Raw genomic sequence first — 11,407 nt, forward strand, 5'->3', positions numbered from 1 at the left:
CTCAAACTATCTACATACCAAATTCGTATTTATGATATTAGAAAGCATTTAGAACACGCTCTTTCACTGTATAAGCTTGGTTTGACTCTTCTTCTTCCTCGCGTTATCCCGGCATTTCGCCACGGCTCATGAGAGCCTGGGGTCCGCTTGACAACTAATCCCATGATTTGACATAGGCACTAGTTTTTACGAAAGCGACTGCCATCTGACCTTCCAACCCAGAGGGGAAACTAGGCCTTATTGGGATTAGTCCGGTTTCCTCACTCATTGGTACGAGCCGGGGTTTGAACCCGCGACCTCCGGATTGCAAGTCGCACGCTCTTACCGCTAGGCCACCAGCGCTTTTTTTATAAGCTTGGTTTGACTCTATTAGAGAAAATACGATGTATTTGTATGTTATCAGTGGGCTGCGAGTCAAGTTCCGACCTGTCCCTGCTGGAGTACCTGCGCGTGCGCTGCGAGCTGCGCGGCACCAAGTACATGTGCCGAGAGGGCGGCTGCGGCGCATGCGTCGTCGCTGCTGCCAGGCCTGGAGAAAAACTAGGCGCTGTTAACGCCGTGAGCGTTAAGTTCTTGCGTAGATAGAACTCATCTTCCTTGGCATTTTGCCACGGGTTATGGGAGCCAGGGGTCCGCTTTTCAACTTTACTAATCCCGAGAATTGGCGTAGGCACTACGTCTTACGTAGAACTAACAATATTTCTTCCCTGCATGCGAATTGATCTGCGTAAAAACCATCAGGGTAAAACCTTGGCTCTGTCTTTTTAGTTTAAAGTAACATTGCGGAGCAGTGCTGTATTCTTTTGTACGGAGCGAGAGGATCACACTTAGCACTCATACTTATGGGTCATATTCGGCGACCACATCCTCACTCAATTTTGCTAGGTTCAGGTAGACATCTGAACTTACATTAATCGTCATCAACTGATCGCGACACCAACTCCTTTTATTTACACTAGGCGACGTGAATCTATGTAATATTTAAAACTTTCGCGTTCTGAACACCAATTAACTCACATTTATAATTAAAGGTAATAACAGAAATTCGCGATAGACCCGTCTATAAATGTGAGTATACATGAATATATGCATTGTGGTTTAAATTAAATAAATAGAAGTTAATTTTCAAAAAGCTTACAAGACCAAAATATCTCAAATCAATCTTATCTTTTGCAGTGTCTAGTGTCAGTGACATCATGTCATGGTTGGGAGATTACAACGATAGAGGGTATTGGTAACCGGCTACAAGGCTACCACCCGCTGCAGAAGACCCTCGCGAAGCTCAACGGCACCCAGTGCGGGTACTGCTCGCCTGGATGGATCATGGCTATGTACAGGTATATAACATAAAATTTGTATTATTATCTGTACGTATTAAGAGTCTTATTTGTTAATGCTACTATCACGGGGACATTTTTAACTTACGCGTAAAGGTAAGATAAACGTTTGAATGTCCTCAAACATGTAAAAATATTTTAACAATATTAATACAAGCCAAATAAACAAATTCAATGAAATCTAAAACGTGTCTTCATGTCTCTGTACAGCCTCTTGCAAAGTAACAAGAACTTTACCATGTTGGAGATAGAAAAGTCATTCGGAAGTAACATCTGCCGCTGCACCGGTTATCGGCCCATCTTGGAAGCCTTCAAGAAGTTTGCCAGCGACGCGCCAAAGTCGGACGATTTATTGGACATAGAAGATCTCCATATTTGCAAAAAAAATACACACACATGCCGAAAAACTTGCAAAGAAAGCGACTGGTGTTTAGTAGAGGCCCCTGATCCTAATGAACCTCAAAATATAGTAGTGGAGTTAAAAGATGAAAAGTTTTTCTACAAGGTATATCGAGTGAATGATATTTTTGAAGTGCTAAATCAGAAAGGAGATGATGACTACATGTTAGTAGCAGGAAATACAGCTAAAGGTATGATTTCAAATTTAGTGTTTAATTTTGTTGTTGAAATTAAGTCGCGTTTTATTTTTATTATAAATGCTTTTCCAGGAGTCATCCCTATTGAAAAATATCCCCGAGTCATTATTGATATAAGCAACATTGATGAATTAAAAGGGTACCATCTCGACCAGAATTTAATTTTAGGTGCAGGTTCAACTCTGAATGAAACTATTAATATGTTCATGAGCGTAGCCTCTACGGAAGATAATTTCTGGTATCTTCAAAAGTTGCAAGAACATTTGCAATTGGTAGCTCATATTCCTGTCAGAAATGTAAGTTGCTTTCTTTGGTATTAATCATAATTCTCTTTTCCTGTTTTTTTAAATCGTAATGGCCTACCTAAGTTATTCTCCTATTATAAATTGATTTACCGCCGACAAGAGGTAGGCTATTAAACAATTGGTGATGTAAGATTTAATTTAAATAGTTTTATTTAATTTTTGGTTAAAATGCAGTGTAACTTGTAACAACAAAGTCCGTATTGTTTTTATTTATTTAGGTGGGGACAATTGCTGGCAACCTTATGATCAAACACCAGCATAATGAGTTCCAATCCGATGTTTTTCTTCTGTTGGAGACCGTTGGTGCATACATCACTATTAGTAAGTTATTAGAAAAATCAATGCAAATAAAACGTTTAACAAACAATCTCACAATTGTTATATTTTTACTTCAGTGGACATCAAGAAACAAGGAAAAAAGTTAACCTTACAAGATTTCCTCAAAGTGGACATGCGAAGTAAAATAATTTCAAACGTTTTGTTTCCTCCTTTGGGTCGGGACTACAAATTTGAGTCGTTCAAGGTAAATTATGAATTATGATACAATTAAGAACATTCAATCAAAGATAAAAATACTTATTGCAGTTCCGGAAAAACGCACATTACACATGTCGACACAATTGTTAACTAGTTCACTGAGGCTTTTATCCAATTGCCACAGAGTATACCTACAATTGTTTGTGAAAAATGTGTCTACATTTTTGTTACCACTCAATCTTTGCATTTATTGGCTTCTAAATTTCATGTCCCGAAAGGATTTTATTAAAAACACTATAGGTACAAATATTTAACTTTTTAGGTTATGCCCCGTGCTCAATCTGCACACGCCATCGTCAACGCTGGCTTCTTGTACAAACTAAATTCCTCCAACACAGTAAAAGAGGCTAGAATTGTGTACGGCGCCCTAAACCCAAGCTTCGTGCACGCTTCTAAGACAGAGGAATTCTTAAAAGGCAAGAACCTGTATACAAATAAAACTTTACAAGAAGCTATCGAGGTTTTGACGAGCGAGGTGGTTGTGGAAGAAAATCCTCCCCAAGCTTCAGCTAACTACAGAAAAAATATCGCTGTTAATTTATTTTATAAAGTAAGTAGATAGATAGATATAGATTATTGCAGAAATAATTTCCGAAAATAATACTAGTAACTAAATATAGAGGCAGACAACAGGCGGTCTACATCCTTTAATACTTATAAATTTTTCATGTCATGCTGTCAAATCAACATTTGAAATATCTATTAATTATCTTATTGTCTGGTCAGACGTGCATGAGGGTGCTTCACATTTTTTTTATCAGGGTCTTCTCTCTCTATGTCCCGAAAACGAGATGGACTCATATTTTGCATCAGGCGGGACAGTCCTGAGCCGAATGCGCCCTGTCTCTCGTGCGAAACAGGAATTCACCACCAACACCCTAATGTATCCGATCAGCCAGCCAGTTGAAAAAGTTGAAGCGCTGGTGAGTTGACATAATAAACAGCTTGTAAGAATACATATTTTTAAGCCTAGGCCTCCCCTTTTTCCATGAAATGCTTTTACTCGTAACCCACTGCCACCACTCTTTGCTATGAATCTATGTCAAGTAAGACGGAGCAACGCATGTCTCCCAGATCTATACAGACGGTGGACAAAAAAGTAACCAAGATATATCTGGATCTGGAGCAGAAACAGACTAAAAAGGAGACGGCTGTATAACCTAGACACAATACATATACTCGTAGGTAGTAACAAACAGATAATTTGTAAATATGTATTTTTTTTAAATAAATCTTTTATTTTTTGTATTTAGATCCAATGCGCAGGTGAGGCTCCGTATTCCGAGGATTTGCCGAGAATGCCGTCCGAGGTGTTCGGCGCTTTCGTGCTCGCAACCATTCCGCTCGGCGACATTGACAACATCGACCCCAGCGAGGCCCTCGTGAGTTTTTCCTCCGTTTTACGAAAGCGATACTATCTGACCTTCAGATTTCAGAGAGTAAAATAGATCTTATGAACATAAACTTTAGCAAGCTACATCTATCTCGAGCTAACTGGCACTAATGAAGTATTTTCTTATTCCAGAAACATTCTGGCGTTATCGCTTTTTACTCTGCCAAAGATATTCCGGGAGTAAACTCTTTTACTCCTGGCCTCAGCAATCTTATCTACCAAGAAAAAGAAGAAGTATTCTGTTCTGGTTCCGTCAAATATCATGGTCAAGTTATTGGACTAGTTGTGGCTGCTTCTAGAGCTATTGCAGAATACGCTACCAAATTGGTGAATGTTAAATATAGCAATGTGAAAAAACCTGTCATTGATGTAAGAGAAGCTATAAAGAGTCCTGATAGAAATAAAATGGTTTATGAGCAGGCCGGGGCAAATATGGATACAGATCTCTTCAAAGTTATAAAGGGAACGCAGACGATTTTTGCGCAGCAGCACTTTTGTATGGAGACACTGGTTAGTGTCGTGAAGCCAACGGAGGAAGGTCTGGAGGTGCACTGTACTACGCAGCACATGGATCTAGTGCAGATGATGATATCCCGAGCTCTTCTAATACCGGAAAATAAGTTAGTAGTAGTACCTATACCTATTAAATACGGTTTACTAATGTGTAGCAGAAAGATTTTTGACATATTTTTGTATTGCATAATGTTACTTGGCAGAAATGTCGTTTGGCAGAATTACCTTTCCCATATATCATTTAGCATACAATCATTTCGCAGAGTTTTAAAATCCAGAACCATATTTTGGCATACTGTTGATGATCATAATAGTCTTTTAAACGAGTATTAATTTCGCAGATAAATGTATTGCATAATATTTAGGTAGCATAAAGTTATCAAGATGCATTAAAGTTAATCAGATAACCTAACCTAACCTAACCCACTTTTCTGGTGGCCGTTCGTTTTGTATGAGGTCGCAGTTCTAACCTAACCTAACCCACTTTTCTGGTGGCCGTTCGTTTTGTATCAGGTCGTAGTTCTAACCTAACCTAACCCACCGTAATCGACTTTTCTGCAAGTAGAAAAACATTATGCCATAATGAAAGTATGCTGCAGGATGATTATGGTACATAAAATTATGCTAAACCAAAGTCTGCAACAGTAATCTTCTGCTAAATAATATGCTGCAAAATGTATTGTATGCTTAGTAATAATAATGCAAAGTAATATTTATGCCTAATTATCATTCTACTAAAAGTGTTTCTGCGATACATGTTATGCGAAGTGTATTTCTGACAAACAATATTATGCCAGAAGAGGGGAACCCATTAAATACTGCATTCGCATCATGTACGTGCGTAGGTATAAAGTGACGGTTAGGTAAGGTTTAAATGTTTTGATTGAAGTTTACTGACTTTCGCATGCAAATGAAGTAGTTGCGGTAGGAGAACACAGCATTTAAGATAACAATGATACTCAAAGACAAGTCCATTAAAGTTCTTCAAATATTTTTGAGCCAAATTGATACTGAAAGATCTAAGATAGTTTACGTAGCCACAAAAGTACATATTTTACAGCAAATTAAATAACCGTATTATTGCTACTTTGCTAACTATCAAGTGGAAGGAAATATCAGAATACTGGAATTTGTTCGATGAGAAGAACAAAAAATAGGATCAGAGGTTGTGCCATGTTAAGCAAAATAATATAATACGCGGCCTACGCCACGGAGGGATGGACAGGTAGGTAGGTAATAGGGATGGCTGGGGTGCATAGGGAAAAATCATCATTCGATTGAAAGTAATAGTAGGAATACCTACCGAATATCAAGGCTTCTACTATGAATACTATGATGATATTACTAATATTACCCGTTAATCTCAGGATAGATGTAATCGTCCGCCGCCTAGGAGGAGCGTACGGCCTGAAGATCTCCCGCGGCTCGCAGGTGGCAGTGGCAAGCGCGCTGGTGGCGCACAAGCTGAACCGGCCCTGCCGCATCATACTGCCGTTTACCACCCTCGCCAAGGCCGTGGGCAAGCGGCTGCCTTGCCACACTGAATATGAGGTTTGCTACTAGGATTTTCATCCTGGATTAAGAGCATGGGTAGCACACATTCTACCTGCAAATATAGTATTTAACAAACATGTTCACTCATTATCAAAAGCAGTATTACTTATTCTGTGTCAAAAGTATCTCTCAAAATAAAAATGTTCTACATACAGAAAAATATCTCTTTTGTTAAGCTATTAAGTACATACTTATTATTATTTTGACCTTTAGTCTGATCCGCTAGTTTTGATGCTGACTGTTTTTGTGATATATTAGGCAAACGAGCAGATGAATCGCATGATGGTAAGAGAAATTACCGTCGCCCAAGGACACCCGCAATGCCAAAGAGGTTGTGCGTTGCGGGCCTTTGAGATGGGAGTATGCTTTTTTCTTGAAGGTTAAAACGAGTATCTCAAAAACACTGAAAGGATCCGCGTTAATAGATATACGATTGTCACTTTGGCTACGGCCTGATCAACTTATCTTACAGTATCTTCAATATCACAAACGTTAGGTATATCCTTCGTGTTTTACTTTCTAGATCACAGTCGATCCGTACGGAAAAATTCAACTTTGCAAAGAATACATGCACATGGACAATGGATATGTCATCGACGAGCCTCTATTCGCCCCCGTGTTGGACGTGTACAACAACTGCTACGACAAGCTACGCTGGATGTTCAGGGTTTTTAGTGTTACCACGGATACAGCCAGTAACACTTGGTGCCGATCACCAGGTACCTGGTACATAAACTTACTATACTCTCAAAGAAAGGCACGTTATGTTTTTATTTTTTATACTTAGCCAGCCTGCTTCCAGCATCCTGTTTTAGCAAAATGATATGTTGTATATCGAAACCTAGCTTTAATCAGTGAATTTAAGTAATCACTATTTTATTTTCAGGAACACTTGAAGCTATTGCTGCTTGTGAATTCATCTTAGAACGTGTAGCTTACGAGATGCTACTAGATCCGCTAGCAGTAAGACTAGAGAATCTAGATCCCACTTCCATCGAGCTCGTGGAGATGGTGGAGAAAGTGAAACGTGACGCTGACTACGCGGACAGAAGAACCGCTGTCGACAAGTTTAATTCAGAGAACAGGTGGAAGAAGAAGGGTTTAAGATGGTCTCTCCTCCGCTGGCAGCCCGTCGGTAGCCAGTACTTTGACGTGACCATGTCAGTTTATAACGATGATGGCTCTGTTTCTATAACCCACGGCGGAATAGAGATGGGACAAGGTCTTAACACCAAAGCCGTTCAAATCGCTGCATATTTTCTTGGTGTTCCCATGGAGAAGATTCAAATCAAAGCGAATCATACACATATGACTCCAAATAGTCTTGTGTCTGGGGGAAGTTTGACTTCGATCAACGTTGGCATAGGAGTTCAGAGATGCTGTGAGCAGATTTTAGCGCGACTAGCTCCTCTTAAAGTTGGCCTTCTGAACCCTACTTGGGAGTTCTTGGTGAAGATGGCATATAATGCTAGTATAGATCTTCAAGCTCACGCTTTTGTGTCAATGCTAGATACGCAGAAGTATGTAGTACATGGAGTGACGTTAGCTGAAGTGGAAGTGGACATTCTGACAGGAGAGTGGGAGCTATTGAGGGTTGACCTCCTGGAGGACGCGGGAATGAGCATTAGCCCCGGAGTAGATGTCGGACAAGTAAGGAAAAACAATGAAATTACTAACACTAGTGGCTCTGTGAGCTGTAGACCTCGGGAATCTCCTCCATTCCGTCATTTAAAAGAAAAATAAAAAAAATATATATAGGTATATACCTAGTTATTTGACCTCTGCTCATCACAAAATTTGATGAGAATTGGTTGAGTAATGCTACCTGTAGAAGAAAACAAGACAAGGGTGTAATTTACAATGCTGATCTTTTGCTAGATGGAAGGCGCTTTCATCATGGGCCTGGGGTACTGGACGACGGAGCACATGGTGTACGACTCCGACACGGGCGAGGTGCTCACGGACCGCCCCTGGAACTACCACGTGCCGCAGGCCAGGGACATCCCGCAGGACTTCCGGGTGTATTTCAAGGACAAGTCTTATTCGGAAGTTCGGACGCTCGGTGCTAAGTGTAAGGGATTTCATATTACTGTCATGATTTTCAGAGAAGTGAAAAAGTAATCAATTTTAACTATTCAATAGCTGGGAAGCATATAACTCGTGTTAGTTCTATTAGAGACCTAGGTATTACCATGGACTCACAACTTAATTTCAATATTCATATTGACAAAATTTGTAACCGAGCCTATAAAAATCTAGGTATGATACTACGGATGGGCAAACCCTTTAGACGCCCCTGCACTCTTAAAATACTATTTTATTCTTACGTTAGAAGTATTCTTGAGTTCGGGTCTGTGATCTGGTGTCCTCAATACCATGTCCATATTAATCGCCTAGAAAGAATACAAAATGTTTTCTTGAGAGCACTTTGTTACAGGACCGGTACGCCTCTGGAATCATCAGCCAAGTCAGCCAAACATTTCAATATGATTTCCCTTTGTAATAGAAGACTCTTTTTAGACACACTTTTTTTCTTCAAAATCCTCAAAAATGAAATCAATTGCCCAAATTTGCTACAAAATATTATGTTTAATGTACCGCATCGCTCCTTACGTCCTCGTAATTTGTTTTATGTGAGTTTCGCACGAACTAATTATTCTAGACATACTTTTTTCAAACGAGTATCAAGAAACTATAATGAGTATTTCTGTGACATCGATCCATTTATGCACTCTCTTGCAGCTTTAAAAGAACATACGAGATCCAAACTGCTGTTGATAAAATAAATTATCACTATAATTAATAGTAGTTAGTAGTAGGTAGTTATCAGTTATGTTTTACTTATTTTCTCATCGCAAAACGCTTTTGTATCTTTTGATGTTTACATGTTTACATTATGAACCTCCAGGTCTGTTTTTATATATTTTTGTAAGTTATATCTATATTTTTATGTATGACTGTATGTGTTCTGAACAATAAATAAAAAAGTGGGTGCCGTCTGGTGCCGAAGTGAAATATTGTAACGAATGTCAGATTTTAGGCTCATGGCGATTTATTTTTTTATTTTTTTAGGGTTCCGTATTACCCAAAGGGTAAAACGGGACCCTATTACTAAGACTCCGCTGTCCGTCCGTCCGTCTGTCACCAGACTGTATCTCACGAACCGTGATAGCTAGACAGTTGAAATTTTCACAGATGATGTATTTCTGTTGCCGCTATAACAACAAATACTAAAAACAGAATAAAATAATTTATATCTGAGCCGATAAATGATAAGTGGCGCTCCCATACAACAAACGTGATTTTTGACCGAAGTTAAGCAACGTCGGGCGGGGTCAGTACTTGGATGGGTGACCGTTTTTATAGATAGAGTCCGACTCGCACTTGGCCGGTTTTTTATATTTAACCTGCAATGTACCTATGTATAACTATGTTTGTACAGGTCAAATCTTACAAGTTAAATTTGACCCACTTCCGGTTTCCGATGAAGCTGATAATTTCCATAGATATGTAAGTCTGGTGACAGCTCGATGGTATATGGTACCATCGAGCTGATCTGATGATGGAGACAGGAGGTGGCGTTAGGAACTCTGTGATAAAACAACGCAACCTTATTGTGTTTGGGGTTTTTAGAATTGCCTCGATGAGTATTCGTTGCCTGTGGAAAGAAAAGTATAATCAGCGATAAAAGCTTGTACTCGTACCAATAATGAAATTTTTGTCAAAAACTTATTTCTAACAAGTTTAGACCCAACGTATGTAATCTCAAGAATCTTGCGTTGACTTCCGTGGCGTTCGTGCTGCTTAAACGTCCTTTATATCCTGTTTCATTTGTATTTCAACAAAGGACAATGTCTTTCATGATCATAAAACAGATAATAATCTCTAAATAAGGTGCATTCTAGACACAAGTTCCAATAAACTCGATTTCCATTTTACGAGCTAGAACTCAAATTTAGTTGTTTGGATGTCGCGTGGCTGAATGACTTCGCTACCAACATTGTTTATTCTTAACTCAAATATGTAGATGTCATGAACTAACAAAAAGTGACCAAGCCCTCCAGTGGCCGAGGCTGGATTCGTGCCAACATCTTCAGCTTTCCCAGCTAATGCCATAACCTCTTAGCCACCTGCTCATACCCTTTCTTTAATAAATATATGTTCATATCTATAGCGATCGGTGAGCCTCCCATCTGCATGTCGGTGGCGGTGCCGCTAGCTTTACGGGAAGCCATCGCTGCTGCCAGGACTGACGCCGGGAAACCACTTAATGAGTGGTTTCAGATAGGTAATTAGACGTATACCAGCAGAATTCGTTTACAAATAATATTTTCTTCTTCTTCAGCGAGTATGCGCCCACTATTGGGGACACACCTCTCTAATTTTCCCTTAAACAGCCCAATTTGCGCTTCTCTTCAATAAAATGGTAGGTAAGTACTCTTTAATGATATGTGAGAATGTTGAGAAATTATTTATGTGTTGGTTCTGCTACTGCTAAATTAGGGCAATATGTTTGTTCCCATTATTTATTTAAAGTATGGCATATTTATATGTCACTGGATTACAATGTAAAAAGAAAAACTTATATAACTTCCCAGGTACGCGACTGTTCCCGTAATAAGTTTTATATCAAGCAGTAAGAGATGTTAAATTAAGTACGTATATTCTAGTAATGAGATTATTATGTTTTTTTTTTCAGATGGACCATACACAAGAGAGGCTATCCACATGCACACTGAGACCCATAGTAGCGAGTTCAAATATAAAACGGAAAGTTCCTTATAACTTTATATTTCCAAGAAAATAAAATGCTGTGTATAAAATAAAACAGAATATTGTTAAAAAATAAAACTGTCATGACAGTAGTTACAAAAACAGGTGGTGTCAGAGTAGGTATCTATCTATATCGAATATTTATTTATCACTTTATTAATTCAACAAATATATTACTATGGCTGCTATTTAACTGATCACCAGATTTAGTAAAATTTAATACCAAAAAAATCTATTTTACCACCCTAAAATAATAAATGATCACCAAAATTATAACACCATTTTAATGTGAAATGATTACCAATTTTATTACATTTTACTATCCTATTAAAGGAAATGACACCAAACTAATCATTATTAACCCAAAAATAGTGAATGATTACCAAATTTCAGACCCCA

General features: G+C 38.7%; 1 protein-coding gene across 1 annotated transcript; it reads left to right on the forward strand.

Annotated features, from left to right (window-relative positions):
- The first annotated feature begins 399 nt into the window (after positions 1–399).
- Positions 400–11,020, forward strand: LOC134796968 (xanthine dehydrogenase-like). Its single transcript, XM_063769162.1, has 16 exons — positions 400–558; positions 1,177–1,337; positions 1,548–1,927; positions 2,006–2,229; positions 2,457–2,559; positions 2,634–2,761; positions 3,038–3,325; positions 3,537–3,698; positions 4,029–4,157; positions 4,301–4,788; positions 6,049–6,232; positions 6,759–6,954; positions 7,122–7,885; positions 8,114–8,306; positions 10,410–10,523; positions 10,935–11,020. The coding sequence occupies exons 1-16, from the start codon at positions 481–483 to the stop codon at positions 11,018–11,020; spliced, it is 3,678 nt and encodes a 1,225-aa protein (XP_063625232.1). The 5' UTR covers positions 400–480.
- Positions 11,021–11,407: the final 387 nt, after the last annotated feature.

The sequence above is a fragment of the Cydia splendana genome, chromosome 14 (assembly GCF_910591565.1).
Source record: "Cydia splendana chromosome 14, ilCydSple1.2, whole genome shotgun sequence".
Taxonomy (NCBI): Eukaryota; Metazoa; Arthropoda; class Insecta; order Lepidoptera; family Tortricidae; genus Cydia; species Cydia splendana.